General features: G+C 43.3%; 6 protein-coding genes across 9 annotated transcripts in view; 2 read left to right on the top strand and 4 right to left on the bottom strand.

Moving 5' to 3' along the window:
• The window catches only part of LOC120432574 (calbindin-32), a 166,910-nt gene extending 164,260 nt beyond the window's left edge, over positions 1-2,650 (bottom strand). For all 3 annotated transcript variants that reach the window (XM_052708054.1, XM_052708053.1, XM_052708055.1), the window contains exon 1: positions 2,413-2,650. The gene's annotated coding sequence lies outside the window, so the exon portion shown is untranslated. The remainder of the gene's footprint in view (positions 1-2,412) is intronic.
• A 6,801-nt stretch (positions 2,651-9,451) lies between these two features.
• LOC120427507 (pickpocket protein 28-like) lies at positions 9,452-11,284 on the bottom strand. The gene is made up of 4 exons (XM_039592368.1): positions 10,809-11,284; positions 10,667-10,758; positions 9,763-10,576; positions 9,452-9,707 (listed from the first exon to the last, which is right to left on the bottom strand). Exons 1-4 carry the CDS (start codon positions 11,282-11,284, stop codon positions 9,452-9,454), a joined length of 1,638 nt encoding a protein of 545 aa, XP_039448302.1.
• A 1,147-nt stretch (positions 11,285-12,431) lies between these two features.
• Positions 12,432-13,097, bottom strand: LOC120427504 (transmembrane protein 234 homolog). The gene is made up of 2 exons (XM_039592358.2): positions 12,632-13,097; positions 12,432-12,574 (listed from the first exon to the last, which is right to left on the bottom strand). The coding sequence occupies exons 1-2, from the start codon at positions 12,993-12,995 to the stop codon at positions 12,507-12,509; spliced, it is 432 nt and encodes a 143-aa protein (XP_039448292.1). The 5' UTR covers positions 12,996-13,097; the 3' UTR covers positions 12,432-12,506.
• A 215-nt stretch (positions 13,098-13,312) lies between these two features.
• Positions 13,313-24,793, bottom strand: part of LOC120427502 (uncharacterized) — a 60,610-nt gene continuing 49,129 nt past the window's right edge. Inside the window, exons 3-11 of the mRNA XM_039592356.2 lie at positions 20,497-20,581; positions 19,959-20,374; positions 15,443-17,403; positions 15,260-15,385; positions 14,917-15,206; positions 14,716-14,857; positions 14,349-14,659; positions 14,196-14,287; positions 13,313-14,139 (exon numbers count right to left, since the gene is read on the bottom strand). Coding sequence (XP_039448290.1) covers positions 13,640-14,139; positions 14,196-14,287; positions 14,349-14,659; positions 14,716-14,857; positions 14,917-15,206; positions 15,260-15,385; positions 15,443-17,403; positions 19,959-20,121 — 3,585 coding nt within the window. The 5' untranslated portion in view covers positions 20,122-20,374; positions 20,497-20,581 and the 3' untranslated portion in view covers positions 13,313-13,639. The remainder of the gene's footprint in view (positions 14,140-14,195; positions 14,288-14,348; positions 14,660-14,715; positions 14,858-14,916; positions 15,207-15,259; positions 15,386-15,442; positions 17,404-19,958; positions 20,375-20,496; positions 20,582-24,793) is intronic.
• The window catches only part of LOC120427503 (trypsin-1-like), a 128,586-nt gene continuing 124,960 nt past the window's right edge, over positions 21,168-24,793 (top strand). Inside the window, exons 1-3 of one of the 2 annotated variants that reach the window (XM_052708056.1) lie at positions 21,168-21,415; positions 21,474-21,876; positions 21,934-22,081. In XM_052708056.1, coding sequence (XP_052564016.1) covers positions 21,183-21,415; positions 21,474-21,876; positions 21,934-22,080 — 783 coding nt within the window. In that variant the 5' untranslated portion in view covers positions 21,168-21,182 and the 3' untranslated portion in view covers position 22,081. Of the gene's footprint in view, positions 21,416-21,473; positions 21,877-21,933; positions 22,108-24,793 lie in introns of those variants that run through there. The other variant, XM_039592357.1, reaches the window with a different exon arrangement.
• Positions 22,717-23,160, top strand: LOC120427513 (trypsin-1-like). The gene has a single exon (XM_039592375.2). The coding sequence runs from the start codon at positions 22,717-22,719 to the stop codon at positions 23,158-23,160; it is 444 nt and encodes a 147-aa protein (XP_039448309.2).

Genomic DNA, 24,793 nt, shown 5'->3' with positions numbered 1-24,793 from the left:
GTGTCTTCAGGAGAGTTGTTGCAAATGAAAAGGGGCAACTTTTGGATTGGTTCAAAACTAGGGTGGTCCACGATTAGGAATATTTTTGGGAATTTTTATGTCTTCTAAAAAGTTGTTGGGCTTGACGATTTCAGCAACCTAGTCGAAGACGCCAAAATTTTATCTCGTAATCTACGCCTTCTATGACCAAATTTATAAAAAGCATCTGAGCAAACCTTCAAAAATCAGTTTTTTGAACGTGGCAATTCAAGGTTAAGTTTTAGAGAAAAGTGATATTCAGAGCACTTTTAGAACTCTAAAAAACGAATATTTTTATTTGTTGACATGTCAATTTGGACTTAAGGGTCAAATGTTACAGCCATTTCAAGGTAAAAACGTTACTTAATCCACCCTTAGGTGGTTGGCGCCTTCCTCACATTTAAAGGGTGCTATCCAAAATGCAAAAAGCGCGTAAATAACACTTAAGTGCTTATAACTTTTGATAGGGTTGTCAGATCTTCAATGTTTTGGACGCGTTGGAAAGGTCTTTTGAATACCTATCCAACGATAGGTTGCATGAGAGATCCGGACAGCATTTTCATCAAAATATCTGAGATCCGGCCTCGAAAAAGTGCTTAAATAACACTTAAGTGCTTATAACTTTTGATAGGGTTGTCAGATCTTTAATGTTTTGGACGCATTAGAAAGCTCTTTTGAATACCTATCCAACGATAGGTCGCATGAGAGATCCGGACAACGTTTTCATCAACATATTTGAGATCCGGCCTCCAAAAAGCGTATAAATTACACTTAAGTGCTTATAACTTTTGATAGGATGGTCAGATCTTCAATGTCTTGGACGCGTTGGAAAGGTCTTTTAAATACCTTTCTGAAAATATATAGCATGACGGGTTTTCTTACAAAAACCACCCTTTTTACAATCTTCCGGACTTTTGCTAAAATCGTTTTTTTAGCATAACTTTTGAAGTACTTAACTAAACTGCATAATTTTTAATAGCGACTTATGGGACCTCAAGACGGATCGAATGACGCCAAAACGGACAAAATCGGTTCAGCCAATGTCGAGATAATCGAGTGACAATTTTTTGATCAACATCCCACCACACACACAGACATTTGCTCAGAATTTGATTCTGAGTCGATAGGTATACATGAAGGTGGGTCTGGGAGGTCTAATTGAGAAGTTCATTTTTCGAGTGATTTTATAGCCTTTCCTCAGTAACGTGAGGAAGGCAAAAAGATGTAAATTTAAAACATAAATGTCTCGAAAAGACTTACAGGGATTACTATCTAGTTAGCACAGAAGAGCACAGAGGCATCGAAGTATTGACGAAATTTTTTTTTTCGAAAAATAACTTTTTGCGGTATTGTGCATTTGAATTTCCTGAATTCAGAAAAACATGCTAAATTTGATGCATTGCAAATTATGTTCAGTTGGTTAGAGTTCTTTAAAATTTTTAATAATAGAAGTTTATGTAAATGTTATTGTTAAATGTAATATTTAAAAGAACGTACTCAGCTAACTACTAAATTTAGACTGAAAAAAAAATCAAATTACGATTCTGTCTCTACATTTTCAAGTTTCAACATTTCCCCATTAATCAAGCCAACTGCTGCAACCAACTGAAACCAGGAAAACTGGTCAGCAAGTCAAACCACCGGCACGGCGCACCACACTGATTGCAGTTCTCGAGAAGTAAAATTGACGTCAATCCAACTCGAGTCCACAACTAATTTCCCAACCTCACGCGATATCCCACGAAGGGGGGGCAGAAGGAGAAAAAAACAAAACTTTCACACCGGCAATCAAGGATGCTCGAATAAATATCTAATTTCTTCCAATCGACCCCTCCGCGCACCACACGTGTTTCGCTCGATTCAAGTTTTTCCTGGGAAATTTGTACTCCTCCCAGTGCCCATGATTAGCGGGTTAAGTTGTACATTTCCGTAACTCTCGCTCAGGACTCTCAAAGTTCGTGCACTCAAATAAACAGGGAAAACGGAGGAAATCTCCCATCCGTCCGTCACTCACATCAGGACACAAGCAGCGATAAAAACAAACACACGCACTCAAAAAGGGACGACGAGGAAAGACACTTGTGGATGTTTCACAGCGCGATGTTTCTCTTAAAAGGATCGAATTCAAATGGGGTTTACACGCGTCACACGGGGGGTTTGTTCTTGGAAGAGATAAATATTTGAGGAAAACTTAGCCGGGATTCGTCTTAGGCTTCCAATTTTCCCCAAATCGTGTTTGTTCTGTAAATTTGTATTGTTTTCCTTCATTTATTGCTCTTTGAGATCAAAATTGATATTACTTTTCCACCGAAATCGCTCAAATGTTTCTTCTGAAAGTCTTCATAAAGTCACACTTTGATTCAATTTTCCACGACTTTTCCGCCGGAATCTCACCTCACAGATCGCCACACAATAGACCCCAACAAAGACCTTGCACACAATCGGGGTTTTTTTCCTTTTAAAAATCTTCAAACACACAAACTGGCTAGAGCAAAAAAAGGGTGGACAGAGAAGGTAGAAGAGGGAAAGTACCACCACCCACGACGGGGAGAAACACGAGAGACGAAACAAGCTTTTCTTGGCGAGAGTTCAGCTGGTGGCCGCACCGCTCAAAGTCAGAGCTCGTTATGAGACGATTCGGTCGATGTCGTCGGCTAAAATACACCAATTTTTCCACGAGGAGACTGGCTGGCGAGACACGGAGGGAACAAACCAAGTTCCAACATGTGCGGGAAAAGCTCGCTCGGTGCCGGGCTGGGAGAAAGAGCGCGAAAGTTGCGAGAGAATCGATGGAATTGGGGGAAACTTGTGACTTCATTCATGAAAATTTTCCGAGCTTTATGTGCTTGTGTGCCGTTAGTAAATAGAAAGGGTGTTTGGAAGTTAAGAACATAAAGGTCCTTTGCTTCGATTTTTTTTTATTTTGAATTTACTCAATAACAAATCTTGTATTTGTCCTTCAATAATCTAGCCGGGTGCGGAACATTTCGCCGAATGTCGCTTCTCCGACGGTCGTTTCGCCGAATGTCGTTTTGCCGAAGGCGACGTTTCGTCGAAAGGAAAAAAAATAATCATAAAAAATACTATATAAAAAGGCAACAAATTATATTAAAAGTATTTTGAAAAAATTATAATGCTTTAACCTATAGGAGAGTTTTTGAATTATTTTAAAATATTTTATTGTTTTGTTTGTTGGTTTGTTATTTTTTTTTTTTTTGTATAAACAATTGTTTTGAAAAGAATTGAGTTAAAAACAATTTTGTGAGTTTTTGCATTTTATCAAACATAAGCAGTTATTTTCTGTGAGTTATAATTTTGATTAATTTCTGATAGTTTTTGCATTCTTTGTTTTTTAAACATATAATTTGTATAATTTTTGGGAGTTTTTGCAATCTTTCTAACATGAGCAGTTCTTTTAATTTTCTGCTTATAATTTTGATTAATTTCTTTATGTTTTTGTATTTTTTGTGTTTTAAGCATATTTTGTGTATAATTTTAAGTGAATTTTTGCATTCTTTCTAACATGAGCAGTTCTTTTGATTTTCAGCATAACATTTTGAAAAATTGCCGTTAGTTGCATTCTTTGTTTACTGAACATATTTTTTCAATTATTTCTGTAAGTTTTTGCATTCTTTCAAACATGAGCAGTTCATTTAATTATCTGCTTATATTTTTGATTATTTCTGTTTGTTTTTGTACTCTTTGTTTTTTAAGCATATTATGTGTATATTTTTTGTGAGTATTTGCATTCTTTCAAACATGACCAGTTCTTTTGATTTTTAGCATAACATTTTGAAAAAAATCTGTTAGTTTTGCATTCTTTGTTTTTTTATGAATATTTTTTGAATTATTTCTGTATGTTTTTTGCATTCTTTGAAACATGTGCAGTTCTTTTTAGTTTCCATGTATAATTTGGAATAATTTCTGTAAGCAGTTCTTTTAATGTTGAATAAATTATTTCAATTAAGTTAGTTTTTGCATTCTTTAAAAAATGAAGAAATTTATTAGTATTTATTTCTGTGAGTTTTTGCATTCTTTCTAACATGAGACGTTCTTTACCTTTTACATTATTATATTATTATCTTGCTACTTTTTCTAGAGTTTGCATTAGTGAGTTACAAGGTGCAGCGAAAAATAGCATAAATTACACAAAAAAAAATTTTTTAGGTAAATTGGCAAAATGACTTTCGGCGAAACGTACCATTCGGCGAAACGACATTCAGCGAAATGACTTTCGGCGAAATGTACCAGATCCAGTCATCAAAAAAACTTAATCTTTTGAGTCCAATCCCGAAATCCCATTTTTTTATTGTCAAAATTTTTTTTAAACTCACGATACCTCGGAAACTCAATAGTTCTATTTTAAGGCTAAAAACTGAAACTTTTGTGAAATATTCTGCTATTTCCTATAAAAATAAGTTTAAAGGTCAAAACATGAGGTAATTCAATGACACTGAGTAAAACTTATTTTTCACAAAATTATAGCTTTTAGAGGCTGGCTCAGCTTTCTTTACATATTTTTTGAAGAGATGCATTCCCATTTCAAAGTATTTTTAAATAAAAAAAAATAACATTCTTCATAACAAATTCACAAACAAAGGCATGTAATGCCTTTCAATTTTTTTTATATGGGTTTCAACCATATTCTAACATTGAAAAGCATTTTCAATTGCATATATGATTTTGCATCTAAAATATTTTTGTAAATTTTGTTAAGGGCCATTTCAAATATTTTGCAAAGTTCATGTCACTTCAACAATCAGACGTAAACATAATCAAAAACATAAAAATAACAATGATAATTTTTTTCTATTATTAACAATTTTAATGCATTTAATATTGCGTTGATAATAATTATAAGACGTGATGAAAAATCTTTTATTTGTTAGTGAAATTTTAGAGCACAATACCGAAAAAAAAGTTATTTTCTCGAAAAAAAATTGTTCGTAAAACTAACAAATTTTATAAACCAATGAATGAAAACAACTGTACTGGTGTATAATGCATTCATCCACTATTTTTATTGAAATGTAGAAATCATGAAGATTAATTTCAATGCTTTTTTTTATTTTCTAAAAATAAAATGTTTTTCTTATTGACAAAAATCCAACAAAACTGTTACAAATACATTTACTACTACCCTTATTTGAAAAATCTTCTAAATCTTGGGGCTTAAACAACAAAAACAAAACATTAGAAATTCAAACAAAAATGAGTTTTCCGAATATTTAATCAAAGTTTCAAAAATGTTGATAATATACAACAGCATAGAAAAATAATCCCGTGAAATTTTTCAAACACGTATCGCTCAAAAAATCATTGAAAATATATAAGTTTTTTCAAATGTTTATTAAAAATTTCAGATTTTTGGGATTTAGTGCCTCAACTTTCTCCGATTGTTTTAAACCGTTTGATATATGAAATTTTGTATTTTGGTGATATATGCCCGTGTGGATCAATCGGGCCGCGCACTGAACTCACAATCCAGAGGTCGCCGGTTCCGATCCTGCGGTGGGCGACCTAAAATTCTAAGTGTAAATATGGGTATACGGCGCCGTCGCTCCGTGCCATACTCTCGTACACTTAGGATAAAAGGAAGTCCTTGTGGTTGGTACTAGCGATAGTGACCGACAGCTTTAAAGTGCCTTTTTCCTGGAACTTGTTCTAACAAAGAATAAAAAATTGCGTGCAGTGCACTTTATCTGTTGAAAATGGATAAAAAAAATCCAAAAAGAAAAAAAACTAAATTGAAAACAAACTCTTTGGTCACTCTTTCAATCACTTCAGTCCATCATTTTGTCCGCTGTTCAAACATCATCATCATCCCGTCCCTCGACAGTTGAACAACCAAGTTTCTATTCTCCGTGCCCCCCTCATCCTCGGATCCCACTGACTCAAACGCGACCGTGACACGCTTTCACCCAAAAAAAGGGGAAAATCCTGGACTCAGTGTTCCTAACTTGTGCTCTCTTCAAGTATACATATGAAAAGCGCGTGCTTGCACTCCTCAGATGCCCCAAAGCTCCGAGACCAAAAAACTTATCGAGAGAGTGAGAGGATGAGAGGAAAGAAAAAAGGAAGAGACAAACAAACTGGAGAGCATAACAAACATAAACAAAACCGGACACACTCCGGAGGATGCTCTCCGCGCGTGTGTGTGCTGCGGATGGCATTCTCTCCTAAAGAAACAGAACCAACTGTGCCGGAAAATCTAGGAGCTGGGAACGTCCTCGTGTGTTTGTAGATTCTTGATGCCTCCCTCATTGGATGGACCACGTGTGCAGCATATTTTGCTTGAAAAAAAAACAGTTATATATTTTTAAAAAAATATTCCAAAATCTAAATCTGCTATGAAAATTATTTTATTATTTCTCGTTTTTCAAACATGTCTTCACCGAATAATCCATTTCAAAAAGTTAAGCAAGAAACTGTTGTTGAAAACGTTTTCAAACCCAAAGTCCAGCCAAAGCCTCACTCGAAACTATGTTGGCAAGGTCTAGGGAAGCTTTTGAAGCTCGGCTGAACAAAACATGTTTTTCCACCCTCGGAACGGCAAGTTGCGGAGCCGCAGAACAATAAATTTTCATCTGTTTTTTTTTTTCGCTTTGAACACGAATGTTTGCTGAGTCGGCTGCCGCGCGAAGCAATTGCAGACGAATGCAGTGGAGCTTTGTATGAAAAAGAATGATTTCAACTCACAGAAGGGGGAAACATTATGCGAGAATAGGACAGCAAGGCGCACGTGTTCGGATTGAGATTATTTTTTTATTGATGTTGTATTTTGTATTTGGCAATCACTTATCTACATTGATCTCGGCATTGACAATGGGGAAATGTTTTAACGGCTAAACACAAAATTTTTGAATTAAAATAAAGTTGTTTGACACAATCAAATCTTGCATGAAATATTATTTTAAAATAAGCAATAAATCAACATTAATTTCAATGGTGAAATTGTAACACAAACCTTTTAAATTTGTGGAGATTGCCTACAAAGATAATAACTACTCAAATCAGGGTCAAGGGTGCAAAAAGCTTCAAAGAAGTCGGCAGTTTATTTTCAGCCCCTTTTTTGGCTTATGCAACGCATTTTTTTTTATGTCGAGAATTGTGCTCAATCAGCATGGTATCGATTGGATACCAAAGGAGGTTTTTACTTGCATCCAACTAAGAGGGTGAAAACAGTTGTTTTCTAGATCTAGCATCTAGATACATCTGACTAATTATTTTCATTTTTCTTGTGTCATCAAATATTGGCATTTCACGGAGCAAATCAACCAGAGCTTCTGGAACCAAGAATCTTACTAATTTTAGTATGTTATTACGGAATCTTTAATTTAAATACAACAAAAAAATCAAGGAATTCAGCAAAATCTTACTCCAATTGTCCAATATTATTATTGAGCGCTCACTCACACCACACAGCGGTTGCCCCGGCCCCTCTTGGATTTGCGTGAAACTTTGTCCTAAGGGGGAACTTTTGTCCCTGATCACGAATCCGAGGTCCGTTTTTTATATCACGTGACGACCCCGTCAATATTTGAACATGCGAAAATAGACATGTTTTTCAATAATTTGCAGCCTGAAAAGGTGATGAGATGGAAATTTGGTGTCAAAAGAACTTTTATGTAAAATTGAATGCCTGATTTGATGGCGTACTCAAAATTCTGTAAAAAGCCACGTATTTTTCATCGTAAAAAAAAAACATTGAAAAAGTTTTAAAAACTTTACCATTTTCCGTTACTCGAATGTGAATTTTTTGGAACATGTCATTTTAAGGGAAATTTTATGTACTTTTCGAATCTACATTAACCCAGAAGCTTCATTTTTTCATTTAGAACATTTTTTTTTTTTTCATTTTTAAATGTCAACGGATTCGTGATCAGGGACAGAGTAACTTTTGTCCCTGATCATGAATCCTTTTTATTACATTATTAGATTCTAAAATGACTCAGTCGCCAGTCAGCGACAAGTTAAGACGTGTTTTGCTCGTGTTGTCATCTCGCGTGCTTGGAAGTTTTTGACAGATGGAGGTGGAGGAATCCTCCGAGGAGGAAGATTTTCGTCCCGTCCGCGGGAATCGGAAGCGGAAGAAGTCCAGCGAGGTCACTGGAATCGGCATCGAAGGAGAAAAAGTTGAGAAGACCCTGCTCAACAACAACAAATTCAGCCCGCTAGCGGATAACAAAAACAACAACAATGCCAGCCCAGCAGGAGGAGGGGATGCCCCGGCGGTTCCACCACCCGGCCAGTCGGCAGGTAAACAAAAGCAACCACCTTTGGTGGTGAAGAACACCACGGATTTTTACAAGCTCGTGGCGATAGTGGAAAGTTGTAAACTTGGTTTCAAACCGATTCACAAACTAACCCGATTTGGAACCAAGGTGACCTGCTTCTCTGTCAAAGATTTTGACAAGTTGCAAGAGCTACTCAAGAAGAAGAAAGTGGAATTCTACACCCACGATCGGCGGAGCGAACGAAATCATCGGGTGGTTCTTCGTGGTTTTCCTGATGAACTGAAACCGGACGAGGTCAAGTACCTTCTGAAGAGGGATCTCAAGCTGGACGCGCTGGAGGTGCATATCATCAAGCGGAAGGAAAAGTCCACCGTGGGCGAAACTCCGTACATTGTGGTATTCCCCAAGGGATACACCAATCTGAAGAAGCTCTCTGCAATGAAAGTTGTGGCAAGCACTATCATCCGGTGGGAGGCCTACCGGAACAAGCGGCCGAACGTGACCCAGTGCAGGAACTGCTTGCAGCTGTGCCATGGAATCAGGAACTGTCACCTGAAAGGCAGGTGCAACAACTGTGGGGGTCCCCACAAGACGGACGAGTGCAAAGTCCAAGAAGTCGAGCCGAAGCGGTGTGCCAACTGCTCTGGAGACCACGAAGCAACGGACCGCAGCTGCCCTAAGCGTGCGGACTTCATCCGGAGGCGCCAGCAGGCGTCGAAACCGAAACCGCCGGCAAGGAAGGCGGAGAAGCAGAGTCCAGCAGTTCCGGCGTTTACGCCGGCGGAGTTCCCTCCGCTGCCGGGCGCAGTTCCGGACGGAAAATCCAAGGATCGCCCTCGTCCCACAGGAACCAGCCAAGGTGGCCCCCGATACGGTGGAGCCACGAAGAAGGAAGCCGGGGAGGTACTCTACAGTTCGGCTGAGCTGTGGGGGATTTTCTCCGAGTACATCGGCAGGTTCAAGATTCTGAAATATAATCCTGCAAAGTTACAAAAAAACAAAACGTTTTAAAATGAAAATTTTGTTCTAAATGAGAAAAATGAAGCTTCTGGGTCAATGTAGAGTCGAAAAGAAGGACAAAGTTTCAAGCAAATCAAAGAGGGGTCGAGGCAAATGCTGTTTGAGTTGGCGGAGAATTACCCTTTACTAAAAATCACGAGCAGTTCAACAAACGTAAAACAAAGTCACGCAACGCATTAGTACAAGCTTCGCACGGTCGTGATCCGCTCGGCTACTGCCGGCAGGGAGTCGCGACCTTGGCGATGCATTAGAACCGGACGCACCAGGCAGTAGTACAGCAGCTCAACGAGGCTGAGCAAGCTGACTCCCATGCACAGACCCAGAACTCCACCACAGTTGGCAATAAAGTCCGTCCAGCCAAACAGTTCGTTGCGCTTCATAGCCGTGTACTGAGCCTGCTTGAAGTAAATCGCCAGCTTGGCGTAGTTTATGCTGGAATTTAAGGTGATCATTATATATCTTGACGAATGCTCGAAGAGCTACTAACCTGGTTATGTTCTTCAGCACATCCGCTGGGATTCGTGATTTGTAACGCAGCTCAAACGACTTCAGAAAATCATACTTGGTTTGGGTGATCTCGGTGTCGTACTCGATCGAGTTGCACGCGGGTAGACAACGGCACTGATCTACGCACAGCGATTCCTTCCCGATACCTTCGTTCGCGATCAGCAGTTGAACTTTATTCTCAGCCTGAATGCAACACTCAAGTTGATAGCTTTCGCAAATCTTAGTCCTTCCATGGTGAGGCATCGAGAACCGGACACAACTGCATAGCTTCCGAGTGTAGTTTGTGAGGCATTCCAGTTCGCAGTTGGCCTGGTTGTAGATCGCAAAGAACTGGAGCTTCCGTTCGTGGCTGAAGAAGCAGTGGCGTCGGGAAGGGGTGTAGCTGTGCAATGATTTTGACGTAAGAATGATCTCCGGTTTAATGACAATTGTAACTTCGTGTCTGAACGTTAAGCGGAGAAATTTTTTCGAAGCTACGGGATATTCTGCTGGGGAGTGCAGCAATACCTTGAAACCTTGAGCTTCACGACAGTGGTAATCCTCGTATGATGTTGGGATCTGCAGCTGCAGGTAGATCCCTGATTCGAATCCTGAACCCAGGATTCGACTCGGAAAGGTTAGAAGGCCTGCTCGTGGATCGTACCCATCGTCTAAAGACCAGCTTGACGAATTGTACAAACTCGTAGAGTAGTAGTAATTGTTGTGAAGATTTTCTTCCCGGAAAATCTCCTTCTGTGGTAGAAGATTGAAGGTATAACAAATGCCTTCATCTGTTAACGTTTCCTTGAACCTATCTATACAAGAGTACATGCTCATTCGGCACTGCAACAGGACATTCTTGGGCTTTCCTGGGGATATCTGCTGTAGCGTTTCCACGATGTTACCTTGCAAGTTATACTTTGCCAGCAAGGATTGATAAGGTTCGTAAGAGTAATGGCGATCGCAGATTTGAATCAAACTCAAAAATGCTTGAATCCTGAAAGCATTTCCCATCATTCAATGAATCAACTCATCTAAAATACTCACTCTTCTTCGTTAACGGTATCTTTTCCTTTACAATTTCCTTCGAAAAACTTCTCCGACAGTGCCGAAAAGTTCAAACACTCCGGGCGGAACTTTGTCTCCGGGCAGATCGTCACCGCTGGGAAGGGAATCTGCAGCACGGACGTGGGCTTCTCGTCGAAGCTCACAATGACCGGTTTGTGCTCCCAGCGGTAGTAGATGTTCTGGATGAGTCGCGCACAGCCGTAGATCGAAAGGGTGAGCATCGCGACCCACCAGAGGCGTTCCCAGCAGGATCGCTGCGCAGATCCAATGTAGTTGATGCAGTGGATTGAACTGTGCGAGCAATATTCTCGGAACAGGTCACCGATTCGCTTGTGGAGGGTGGCTAGAGGATTTCTTGATTTTGATTCCTTAGGAGTCCGAAACTCCTTGATGTAGAATGGCAAAACCGTGTTGGGGATTAATTTATTATCTGTTTGTACTTTTGCCTGGAACATTTTTGCTTCTATTCAGTGACAAATATGTGAATCGAATGATTTGTGTTTCAACAAATTTTAACCAGGATACATCCATTAGTTAATCAATTTGACTAACGACTATTTCATTGCACCCCGTTCATTAGGTAATCAAAAAAAAAACCATGTCAACGTTTACACCTTATAATGTGGTCCCTTTTAAACCTTGCGCGTGTATCGTTCTTTTTGCGACAAGGTTTATGGCACGGGGAGAGGGCACCGAATTGATATATTCACGCTTAGAATTCGTTGCGTCCGCCTCGGGATTCGAACCGGCGACCTCTGGATTGTGAGTCCAGTGCGCGGTCCGATTGATCCGCACAGGCAGACGTAACAATGTAAATAATGATCAGCAATAACTTTATGTGTAATTTATTTGAACAACGATTTGTTTTTGTACAAACTTGCGATTATTCTTTTAAGTCCAGCAAAAACAGATCATGTTGCATTGAAAAAACATAGTTCTCGTTTGAACCTTAGTTTAATAAAAATCGTATTTGCAAAAAAAAAAGTTTTTTTGTGAGTTGTCAGCACAAAATCGTGCTAAAAGTTACAAGCAAAATGACATTTTTTTGGGGAACTGTACATAGATATTTCATATAAATTCAAAATGTTTTTAAAGGAATTCAAACAGGCTAAATGAGATGATAATCACAGGAAAATGCATTTTCACTGCTTTTCAGTTGATTAAACTTCCATTTTCATCGATTTTTTAAAGTTTATCGAAAAATAAAATTTTGATCCCTTATTTTTCGGCCTAACTTTGAAAGATATTTGCAACGGCCTTATTTAAAAACACACAAAATTAGCGGGTGCACTATTGCTTCGACTTGCAAATAAAATAAATAATAAAATGAATGAATGAATGTATTAAAAACTCATTATTTTCATTTCAAAGCAACTCGAACATATTCACCAAGTTTCAAATTTTACAGTTCATGACATGCCTGTTTCCGATGAAAGTCACTGATCTCACTCGAAGCGATTTTAATTGGATGCCTGCCATCTTATGTAAACTGCAATTTGTCGAAGATGTCACTTTACAATTTGAACACAATGAATATAAATCAACTGCTATTTTTACATTCACACGGCATGTCATCGTAGGGTAAACAAACGTTTGGCTTATTTTGATTTTATTTCATGGTTATTTATTAGATCAACGATAACAAGTACCTTTCTTTCAAGTCATTTCTAGCTGATATCACATAACTTTTTCTATACTGCATAAAATTGTTCCTGCAATCACAAGACCCATTCCAGTGTAGGTTTCTAAAATAAAACAATATTATTCATAAATATATTCAAAAAAAAACTTCAAAAACTCACTCCAACTTCCACCCTGTTCCCCGAGCATCCGCGCCGAAATGGCCGTAAACACAAACGTTAACGAGTTGGCCGCCGGAACGACCAGCGACAGCTCCGACCGCTGCAGGGCAAACACGTACACCACACTTCCGGCCTGGTTCAGTGCCAGCGGGAGCAGGTACTGCCAGCGGGACAGCAAAAACTTTAGCTCCAGCCAGATCTGACCCAGCCGTGTGTCCGCTTGGAGGCTATTTACACCGAGCGTTCCCCGCCGGATAAACGGATTGGTGGCGCCCCAAAAAACCGCCACTACGACAATTAGCAGCAGCGAGATGAGATCCGGTGGTGGTTTGCTGCTATCGGCCGGGGCTGCGTCCGCGAGCATTTTCTTTCATTATTTTTGGGGATTTTCTGGATATTGAATTGATGACATTCGTTTATGAACCAAACAAGTTGATGAAAAGCTTGTTTACACAACAGTAAACAGATGAAGTTGACGTTTCAAGCTTGAAAGAGGAACACCGCTGAAAGTGAAACGAGGAACTCAGCGCTCAGGAACTCACCTTCAACATCAGCGTTGAGTACTCAAACTTGTTATTTGGAAGTGGCGACTCCATCTGGCGAACAATAGCTGAACGTGCTGAACGTAAATCAGAAAAGTTTGAGATTGGAGAGATGTAGTCCGCTCAGAAAAAACTCCCGTCTTAGTGCATATCTCGAGTTTGACTCATTCTTTATTACATTTTAGTACACATATTTTATCCTTTTTTGCTAGTTAAAATTTCTCACAAATCAAACGTTATACTTTTCTGTAACAATTTTCCATCTGCTGTTATACTTTTTACGCAAGGTGAGGTGATCAGCTTTTAAAATATCCAAAACATCTAATTAAAACTCACTCTACCACGTGTGTCGATCACAAACAATAAATAGAAATCCGTGAGAAGTTGCTTAAAACTAGGGAGGATTACTTTTACAACTGTCGCGATTAGAATTTCGTCAGCGTGTTGTGTTAAACGCGCGCGCGGGTTAGATTCTCCGATGCTTCTGCAGCGTGTTAGTTCTCGAGCTACTGGATTGCGTGGCAGTCAGTGACCTCCTCGGCAGCGAGTGCGTCTGATGACCTCCGCTGCGATGAGGAGTTCCACCACCACCACTGCCGTACCCGGTCCGCGAATTCTCGAACGACGAACTCTTGTCCGAGTCCAGATCGTCCTTTGATCCAGTGTGACTTCGGCGTGACTTCTGCTTGGTGCGACTCAACGTCGACTGGCTGTGGGAACGATTCTTCAGCGGGCGAGGCAGCGTAGACACCGGTCGGGATACCGTCTGCTGCTGCTGGTGCTGGTCGTTGTGGTAGTTGATCTCGTACCCTTCCCGGATGTGTTTGGGCTTCCACGGTGCCAGCACCGAGATCGAGCGCGAGATGGTCCGCGTCATCGGTTGGACCTTCTTCGCGCTGTTCAACGACTCCCTGGAGAAGGCCATCCGGTGGGCGTTTGCAATGTGCGGATGCGGGATGTCACCAACTGGAAGACGCGTTGGGTAAGTGAGAGGTTCACAGAATCAATCTTTGAGAACTCACCGGTTGTAGCATGCAGGAACACAACACTGCGTTGACTCTGCTGACTAGATTCGCCTTCAGTTCCGGAGCTATCATGAACGCGATCCGTCTCTCTGCAAAAGATCAACCATCAACACTTGAAATATACCCTTTCCTTGCATCAACCGCTCTCACCTTGTCAGACTTCCTCGCCGCTCGAAGGAACGTGCCGGTTTTTGCGGTCCTGCCGGCGGTTTCCGGTGCTGCTGTTCGCTACGACTTCGGCTGGATCGTTGCTGGTGGTAGCGCTCCTGCGAATCCTGCAGATCAACGCTGTTCTCCCGCGATCGACTGTAGCTCTTGCGGCCACTAGCCGTAGCTCGCTCCGGAGTGTAGTCCCTGCTCATGCTGTGCTGCCGCCGTGCCGGATAGGTGGTCGACGGTGACGGTGAGCGCATCCTCGAGTAGCTCGTCGAGTGCTCGGAAATGTCGTAGAGATCTTTTCGCTGGAAAGACAAATCGTTAGAACTTGATAAAAGTACTCGCGATCAAGTGAACTTACCTTGGGATCAGTTTGACGTACGTCTTCGTCCAAGTTCTGCATCGACGTAGATCTGTACCGTGTCTCTCGAATCTTTGGTGTCGCTTCCAAATCGTAAGCGCTTTGATATCTCTTGTCCACCTTAGATAGTGAAGACTTGGAACTGAAAAAGCAATCCATCGTTAGTGTACGATTACCCTCCAACAACTACGCCTAACTTACCGACTAGGTCTGTACGGTGCCTGATCGCCCAACTCGTTGTCGGTGTCGCCGAAGAAGCGCAGACTCTTCTGCTGCTTCGCTCCACTCGCGGACTTTGCATCGGTGCTTAGCTGCGACTTCGAGTCGGACTTTTTTCGGGACAGCCGATCGAACGACTTGAACCAATCCGAGCGGGAAGCCTTCGCTTCGCTACCGCTGGTCTTGGTGCTCTTGAACGATAGCGACCGCTTCGTGGTCGATGGGCTGGACTTGGGCGTAGACAGACGCCGACGGGTTGCGATGTCAGGGACCTGATGAAACATACAGTTAATATATTTCCAAGGATCTTCTTAGTTGATCTCACCTTCGACTGGTACTCGTCGTACCGCAGTCTATCCTCACTGCGGACACTACCATGCCTGGAGTCCTTCTTGTCTGATTCACCCATCTTGACCAGCTTCTTCTTGGTTGAACTCATGAATTGTTTAACCTGAAACGACACAAGTTCTGTAAACACTTTCAATCTCAACCCAACCAACCACATTACCTTTGCCAACCCTCCGACCTTCTTGTCCTGTTTCAGCGACGACTTCAACTCTTTGCCGTGTCCCCGATCTGTCCCGTACTCGTCCAGCCGAGGATCGAACCGGCTCCCATCGTCAATGCTTCGCTCCCGGTGAGAGTAGATCCGCCGTGGTTTCCGCAGGCAGCTTGTCGTATGGGCTCGCTCATTCCGTATCAATCCCTCGCAGGCCACAATGTTTTGCGCCAGCGAAAACTTTCGCCCCGTTGGGAATTCAGTGCTGAACGAATCCTTTCTGAAATCATTCTCTATCCCGGAGTCTCCTTTGTCCTGCCGAACGATGCTGTTGTCCTGCAGGTTTCGGGTAAAGTTCTGCACTTCCCTTCGCTCTACCGAACCATCCCGCTCGAACGTCGTCCTCGTAGTTTTAATGTCTTCCACATTCTTGCTCGGGTACTTGAACCGCTCGACGAACTCTTCCGCGTACGGCTTGCCGTCACGGTTGATCACCGTCTTGGTGACGAACGTCTCAACGTACTGATTCTTTGCATTCGAACGCTGTATCCGCTCTTCTTCAACGGGAGGTGGAGACACGGTACGTCGTCGGATCGGTGATTCACTGGCCATCCGATCGACACTTCTCCGCACAAGTCCATGCTGGTGGTAGTTTTCGTACCGGGAGCTACCGGCTGCTCGTCCCAGGTCTCGTTCAGGTGACGCTTTGTCCAGCAGCTCACGGGATCCGATGCGGTTACGGAACCGTGACTGGAGGATCTCGCGACGTTGGCTGAGTTCGTGGAATTCCGGAAGGTACTCCTTTCCATCCGCTTGACCTCGGTAGCTAGTACTGTAGCTATGCGTGACATATCGCTCTGGAGCTGAATACTTCACGGTTGGAGTGATGTGATCCTCGTCGGAATTTGTGAACGAGTCTCCCGTGCTGGTTTTGACGTACGACGTAGAGAACCGTTTGCTGTAGTCGATTCCGAGTCCTTCGTCTTCGTCGCTTATGTTGTAGGTCTTGAACTTGGTACGCGGAAAGTTGTCCGTTTCATCCAGGGTGTATTTAGGGAGCGGTGGACTGGGTCGCTTCATGGTGAGGTACTCCTTGGCGGCCATTCTACTGCCGTCGTCTTCGAGGTCTTGGATTGGACTAGATTTTTTGACTTCTTCGTCACTGGCTACGTACTGGTTGCGAACGGTGTGCTTCTCCTTGCCTTCATTACTGAGGACAACCTGGGCATAGACTATGGGTTCGCCAGGTCGGGTGTACGAGAAACCGTCACGGACGATCTGTGCCGGTGGAGGTGAGGTGTGTCGTTCGCTGGACAGCCGTTTCACGATATTCTCCACGGTAACTCCCTTGGTAAGGTTCGGTTTTTCCGGCGGAAGCTGGGAACTGTGCAGTCTTTCCTGGGATTTGGACGTTTGACGCAGCAGTGCGATCGTTTCCATTACTGGCTTTGAAGCAGGTCGGGCTGGGAAGACTTCCTGAGTGTACGCAGTCAATGGATCTACGGTCTTGGTGTATTCCAGTGGGGAGGCTTCGATGATCGGAGTTAGTGGGTCATTTTTAAGCTCCTGCGTGTTCCGACGAGGTGTTCTACGGTCCCGTACTGGACGACCTTGCCCAACGTCACTCTTGCTACGCGTTACGGTCGGCCTAGATTTGTCTTCAACCGGCTTCGCACCGCTTTCGGTCTTCGTCGTCGCTTTGAACAGACTCAGCAGGTTCTTCTGCGGCTTCTTGGACGCAGCGTCACTGGAGCTACGCGTGACAGTCGCCTTGTCACGTGACTTTCTCAACGGAAGTGAGTTGAATTTGTCCTCCTGAGAGTCTGTGCTACGCACGCGGTTCCGATCAATACGATCCGCTTGAGCGAGCACAAATTCGGCCTCCTTGCGGAGTGCCTCGGCGGACAAGTTCTGCGGTTCCTTTCGAACAGCTGAATTGGTTGGAAAGGTTCGTGGTTCCGAACGAGATCCTGCAAAAATGAATTACGAAATATAAGCATTTTAAGCAGAAGCTAAGGATATCATTAAGGTTGCGGGGTAAGGTAGCCTACACCAATTGACCCGGCGCTCATCCGCGATTGGCCACAACAAGCTCTCCAGTTTGGAGTACCCCCCTCAATGCATAGATGACCCACTCTCGCGCACGATTATCCTTGACCGTCAACAAGACGCGTCGCGACGATCCAAGCACGCTTCGACGGACCCACTTGGCCGTAATTTACGAGACTAGTAGGCTTTGTTTGAGCACCAACCCGCAAATCAACGCATCCAGGGCCTACTACAGCCAAACTGCACCGCGCAGAAGGTTATTATTTATGCATCGCGCCAAAGTGCTACCTCTCCAAGAGCCCCCGAAGTCACTCTCGGAGGTGTTGTTGTTGTTGTTGTTGCGCGTTGTTGTCTAAGGGCGCGGACAAGGCAAAAGTACCTACCAAAGTAGCACTTGTTTGTTTTTCTTTTCTCCCCAGCCTACTACGAAGCTGCTCACCAATTCCCTCCAAAGCGGCCCCAAAGGAGGAGAAAAGTGGTGTTTATGCGCTCTTTCTCTTCCGAGGGGCCCGCTACGATCGGTCCGTGTAGGTGGCCAATGGTTGGCCAAGTGGCCCCTGGTAGCATGAATAAATCAACGAGGTTCGCGCGCCGCCACAATTGCCGCCGCCGACTATGTTTTATGCTAAGCGGAACATAATTTCGAACAGCTAAAACGCTTAGGAAGACGCCTTCTGTGGTGGCGAGCTATAAATCGAATCAACGGCAAGCACTGTGATTCGCGGGCCTTCACAAATAAGGTATTTGGGCTGGGCAATTTTGCGATGACGTTAATAAATTGGATTGGGCCGGAAATAAATCAGGAGGGCAAACAGAGCGAGTTTGATGTTCACTACAATGTTGTGCTGTTGGGTTATTGCTGGAGTCGAATGTGATCATGAAAAAATCGTTTTGTTCAGCAATCTTTCTATTGAGTAGTTAAATAAAAAAATATCATTATTCAAATCAAAGCATAAGTCAGGAATAATACATTTCAAATAACCATGGTAATAATCTGTGCTAAAGAAAGATCATTTTAAAAGTTAGGGGGTAAGAAAATGTTTAAAGATATTTTTACATTGAAATTCGAACCGAAAATTCGAAAGATACCGCCAGATAAGGTAAGTTTCAAAACCCTTTTTCGTAAATTTTAGTGTTAAATTGCTGTCACTTAAAAAAAAATCAAAAAACAGTTCGAGGAATTTCATTTTTTGTGGCAAGGCCAATATCTTGCTAAGAACAGTAAAATTGCATTTCCTGCTTTACTTTCAACAAGATTAAACCTAAATCAAACTCAATCGAACCCAATCGTTCCGATTTGACCGCAAAACCGTCCGATCCACGTAGCCCTCCCACGGACCAGTCACGTGGTGGCCTGCAAAACTTCCGCTCGTAAAATAGCGGCTAGTTTTACGGAACCGCACGCGCACCAAGATCTTCCTACGTTACGTAAGATCAAGATCATTTCTCGCCCACGAAGAATCTGGATCGCACGTCGATTCCACGTTTATTGTAACCCACCGCGATTTCTCATTGTTCCGCCATATGTAGAGTCTTGGCCTGCTCTACGTAGAGATTAGCATTTCTCAAGGCTTGCTATGGGTGTTCCGAATACTCCCTCCTGGACCAGCGGAGTGCGCAGCATGATGACATGTGCTATTAGTTAAGTGATTCTCCCCGCGCCGTGGTTCCATTCTAGCGGAACCAAATCCTAACCTCAACCGAACCCGACCCGGGCGAAAAACGACGAGGCGAGGAAGTTTTATAGCGCTAAATTCTTGTTATGTAAATTTGCATCTTCCCCCTCGCTCGGGTCTGAAAATGTGGGCACAAAGTCGAGGAAATGAACACGGCATCAGAACGGCTCTGAACTCTTCTTATCTGGCCCGGCACACTGCCACGCATTTCAGCCGGAATGACGTAAGGCGGCGCTGTTAATTGTCAAGTGTCATTAGGTCTAACAAATTGTGCTAAAATGTCCGGCACATTTCCGTACCTTGCGGTGTGGAATTCCTGGGCGCATGTCTGGAAATAACAGGATTTCCAGACACTCTGATTCATGCTGTGGAGGTCGAACTGTCCCCAGGTCGAAACAATGTCACTTTGACAGGAGTAGTAACCGAGGGGTGTGTTATCCATCATGTGGTGATCAATGTGTCTTTTATACATTTTGACAAAAGTAGCAAAGTGTTGAGCCCCTTGGTCCGGTAACTGCCACTTTGACAGGTTACACGCGTAATCAAGGGGTGCGACAGTGTATTTTTTGAAGGTGATTATAAAACATTAGCAATACAAGCCCAAAACAAACCAGCTAAAGCGCAAACTACAATTAGACGTAGTTAGTGGAGGTGCTACAACAGGAACTGTGCAATTCAACGCAAAACAGGAAGCTAATTAGTCGGTTAGCGTGCATTACAAACGAACATCGGATGACAACGTCAAAACTCAAAAAAAAACGGCACAAACAAGCGTAACAGAATACAAAATTTTGACAAACCAATTCTTTTGACATGCACGTCCCGATTGAAGGACACAGTCCGCGGTCCGGTTGCGGAGGCGGCAGAAGAGGTCACAGGGGTCACCGGCCCGTTGCTCTGCGGCGGCGTAGTCGTTTTTGAACTGCTTCCGAAGGTGCCGACCGCGGGGGCAACATCCGTCATTCTGCGCTAGCGCGAACCAAAGCCGGCCACCTAACCTAACCTCAACCGCGCATGCTCTAGAGTTTCTACTCCCAGCTCTATTAGGTCCTCCTTTTGGCCACTCTACAGGCTCATTATACCGCGGAAAACGGAAAAGGTATAGAGTAGGCTGTGAACTACGAACTACGAATGCCTACGGTTGCTTCGATTCATCTATATTTACATATACGAAACGACCTAGCCTACAAAGTATGCCAACCTGCACAGAGATAATCTAGGATTTGGAAAAGAGGAAACATTTGGGAAAGTACTCAAGTGAGTCATGTTTCGTTAATGTGCTAAATCATGCTAGTGACTTTAAATTTGTTGCAAGAAGCCAAGCCAGACCATACTTACGTTCTGTGCGGTCCTATTGTCTTATCCACTAGTCAATCAGACTTCTTTTCAGGTACTTATTTTTGCGCAATGTCTCGAGGTCAGTCTGGAATAAAAGGAAGAAAAAAAAGAGAAACAACATAAATTGATTGATCACAAACCCGGCCATCGATCATGCCACCGGTGGACCCCCCGAACGCGGAATATCCTCAACCACCCCTCTGTCATAACCATATTCATATCTTTCGAGGTCATCGCGGAGGCTTCTTCTGGTTGAACTCTGCGCAGGCACCCCCATTATCAGAGAGTCCAATGTACTCCCCGCGAACCGGCAAGGTCTCTCGGATGCATCTGCCATATACATTTCACTGTAGGCAGTTATTGGTCATTAACAACAACTACAGAGAGGTGGACGACCCAGAAGGAAGTAACGGCTCAAGTACATCGCACCAAATTTGCGTTGATCGTGAGCGCAGACGGGGTAATCGTAGTAGGCGACGACAATGACTTGATTTAGTCGCCGGATGACTAGATCGAGGTAGATTACCGTAGGAGTAGCGGATATTGTCAAGTACCAATTAGAAGAGCTTTGATTTAATCTAATTATTACACGTGTTGCAGAACAATGCAAACACTTGAACATATGTCAGATTGATAGACGTTCGAGTACCCTTCACGTCCCTATAAATTGGATGATCCGGCCATAAATGAAGCAGTGCGAAACGTTCAGAATGATTCGTTCAGCAGTCCTAATCATTGGTGCTTTCGCTGCACTGCAAACGACTGTCGAATCTCGTATTGTCAACGGAAAGGTAGTTGAGATCCGGGACTATCCACACCAGGTAGCCTTGTTGGAACCAGCTGACCCGGAGGATGGTCAATTCTGTGGTGGCTCCATAGTCGCGGCACGTTGGGTCCTGACGGCTGGCCACTGCGTTTGGTAAGAAGTGACACCTTGGTAATTTGAGCTTTTTTTCAATTTTGAGGTCCTTTACCAGGTCGCTCCTAGTCTCACAGGTCGCTATCCGAGCGGGATCGTCATACCACGCCCGTGGAGGTCAGCTAATCGCCGTGACACGGAAGGTCATCCATCCCGACTACAACAACGTGACATTCGACAGGGATTACGCCCTGTTGAATTTGGCAAAACCGTTGACCTTGAATGACAACGTGGCCATCGCTAACCTTGTGGGCGCTGATGATTTTTTTCAGCCAGGAACCGTTTGTACTGTCAGTGGATGGGGCATGACGTTGTACAACGGGCCGGCGCACCAGCTACGGGCCGTCGATGTACCGATTGCCGACCACGATCGGTGTCGTAGGAATTACGATTCGAAACATGTTATTACAAGTTTTATGCTTTGCGCAGGATATGACGCAGGTGGGAAGGATGCTTGTTTGGTATGGGAATCTCCTTTGATGACTTTGGGTTTCTTTTGTAACGATTCAATATTACAGGGTGATTCTGGTGGTCCGTTGACCTGTTCCGGGAAGGTGGCCGGAATTGTCTCCGTCGGATGGGGATGTGCCGCTAGAGATTTGTACGGAATTTATGCTGACATAGCGCAAGCACGTGACTGGATTCAATCCCAGATTAATACATGAGAATAAAGTCTGATAATTACAACAAAATAGTAGTATTCTTGATTTCGTCAGATATCACGATATCACATCTTGTACTTTTCCCACGCGACACTTGAGTTTGATTGCCGAGTCTTGTTATCATCACGAGCATCTTGAAACAATCCGACCATTTCAAACAAATCGAACCGAGTAGTTTCAAGTATCAAGTCACACCAAGTATAAAATAGGCCGTCTAACGGGGAATACCTCATACAAAATTTCGCAATGTTTTTCAAAGTTTTTTCTACTAGCTGCTGCTGCTGTAGTAGTTTGCGCTGCATCCCCGGATGAGGTTCGCATCTACAACGGTCAAACTGCCTACATCCGGAACATCCCGCACCAGGTAGCCCTGCTGAACGTTTCCAAACCTGCCACGAATCAGCACTTTTGTGGGGGATCACTTATTGGACCTCAGTGGATCCTAACTGCAGCGCACTGTGTTGTGTAAGTATTTCGAAGATATTTCGAAGAAATTATACTTGATATGCCTATTTTGTGTGTAGTAACTACAAACCGGCAGAGCTGAACGTACGCGTAGGATCGTCCTACTTTGCTCAAAAGGGAAGAGTTGTTCCGATCTCCAGGATCGTGGTACACCCAGGGTTCAAGCCTTCTACCATGGACAACGACTTGGCTTTGCTCAAGATTACCTACGAAGTGTTTGCAACTGGTGGTGCAATGCGGCTTTCCGTACCACTCCCAAAGTCCACCGAAGTTTTTGCCGAAGGAACTAGCTGTACGATCAGTGGGTGGGGTCGAATGGAGAATGGACTTAAAAGTCCTGTCCTAAAGGAGGCAACCATTCCGATAGCGAATCGTAAGCTTTGCATCAGGAACTACGCTGGCGCACTGATATCCATCACGGATAACATGATCTGTGCCGGATTTTTCAACGCTACCAAGGACACTTGCGCAGGTGACTCCGGTGGTCCACTGACTTGCAGAGGAAAGCTGGTTGGTGTAACGTCCTTCGGAAAAGGTTGCTCCGTGAAGAACTACCCCGGACTCTACGCCTCGGTTGCCAAGGCTAGAACTTGGATCACCGAAGAAACTGGAATTTGATTCAAATATTGCAGAATAAAGACAACTTGAACATCCCAAAAAAACCAATCAACCATTATCAATCGAAGGTCTCCAAATCAAATCTAAACTGAACAAAACGTCTTGCCCGAAGCAATCGGCCACTTGTGGCCAAAAGGAGGTTGCCTTCTAGCGCCAACAAACAGCAAACTGCGGTAGACCCCTCGGACCTTTTAAGGAGTCGTCAATGATTACCACTCGTGGTGTGAGGCCCCACCGGGGTTTCAAGTGATCTTGTGCAGGTCTAACTTTTTTTTTTCGCCTGTCTCTGTTTGCGTCCAATCCAATGTCGGTGATGATAATGAAATAATGATTTGACGGAGGAAGTAGACTTTGAGCGGATGTCCCCTGCTGCTTATTGGGTGATGGAGGGAAAAAAAGAGCAGTCTGGACGTGATTCCGATAAAAATGTTAATGATGAGCTTAAAAGGAGTTTGAGCAATGATTAGACGACAGGGGAATGAAGATGAGTAGGCATTGACACACATTTGCAGTGAATTGTACTGCGTTTATAGCATTTAAATATTTCTTTTGGAGCCATCATAGATCATTTGAAATTTCCTAAACTATTTCTATCCAGAGAACTTAAAAAATTCTCGAGTTCAGAAGATCATTTCTGGAATCCCAATAAAAAAAACAAGCGAATAACTATGAAAATTTACATCAAAAACAGCAAACAACCAACAAAAAACATTTCTGATCAGAAATCCGTCTTGCATCACCAGCAGCACTCTCGTTGTTGATGCACAAAAGCTTCTTAATTTATTCCACACCACGTCCGACCGACCGGTTCTTCTCGCCTATATAATTCAATTAGCAGACCTCCCCCCATCCTGAAAAGTGACGACCTTCCGAACCGCTTCTTCTACCTCGACTTCTTCTAGTCCATCACACCAAAACAGCCAAGGGATTACAGCTGATGCTTGTTCAGATGCAATTTTCTCGCCGTGTCTAATGGACACTCTCAATTTCAGCCGAGAGTTCATCATCATTTTGCCGCTTTTGCCGAAAACCAGCGAGGAGAGAAAAAAACGCCTCAAAACAAAGTCGCAAGAATCGGCGAGGACGTGTGAAATATCGGCTGAAACTGTGATGATTGGAAAATTAGCAAATATTTCAAAGCAAACAAATTGGGTGAGGAAAATGATTCAACCCTCAGCCAACTTCGTGACTTGATCGATTGGCGCGAAGCTAATCGATACAAAAGTTGCGATCTAGCCCGCTGAATGATGATCTGTTTGGCGGGTTTTTGGTTTGACTTGGATAACGATACTCACTGAGGAGCTGCTGATGGGTCACGATCGCTACCTGAATTACGACTGCGTGATCAAGAATGAATAAATCACAGAGGAAAAATTATAAATGCTGAAATTTTGAATAATCCAACTGGATAACTTAAACTTTCTTATTTTCAACTACCTCAATTTGTTATTATTTCTTTAAAAACTCACAATAAATTTATACTGTGCAACTCAGACAGCAGCTGGTTGACGCAACCAGAAATCAACCTCGACGACGACGACGCGTCCCGTCAATCAATTGCGCGTCACGGGGCCTCGAGCCAAGTGGCCACGATTCGCACCAGAATGGGACTGCAAGACTGTAAAGCACCCGG

Source organism: Culex pipiens, chromosome 2 (assembly GCF_016801865.2).
Source record: "Culex pipiens pallens isolate TS chromosome 2, TS_CPP_V2, whole genome shotgun sequence".
NCBI lineage: Eukaryota > Metazoa > Arthropoda > Insecta > Diptera > Culicidae > Culex > Culex pipiens.
The sequence above is the reverse complement of the archived record's forward strand: the minus strand, read 5'-3'. Positions and strand labels throughout refer to the sequence as shown.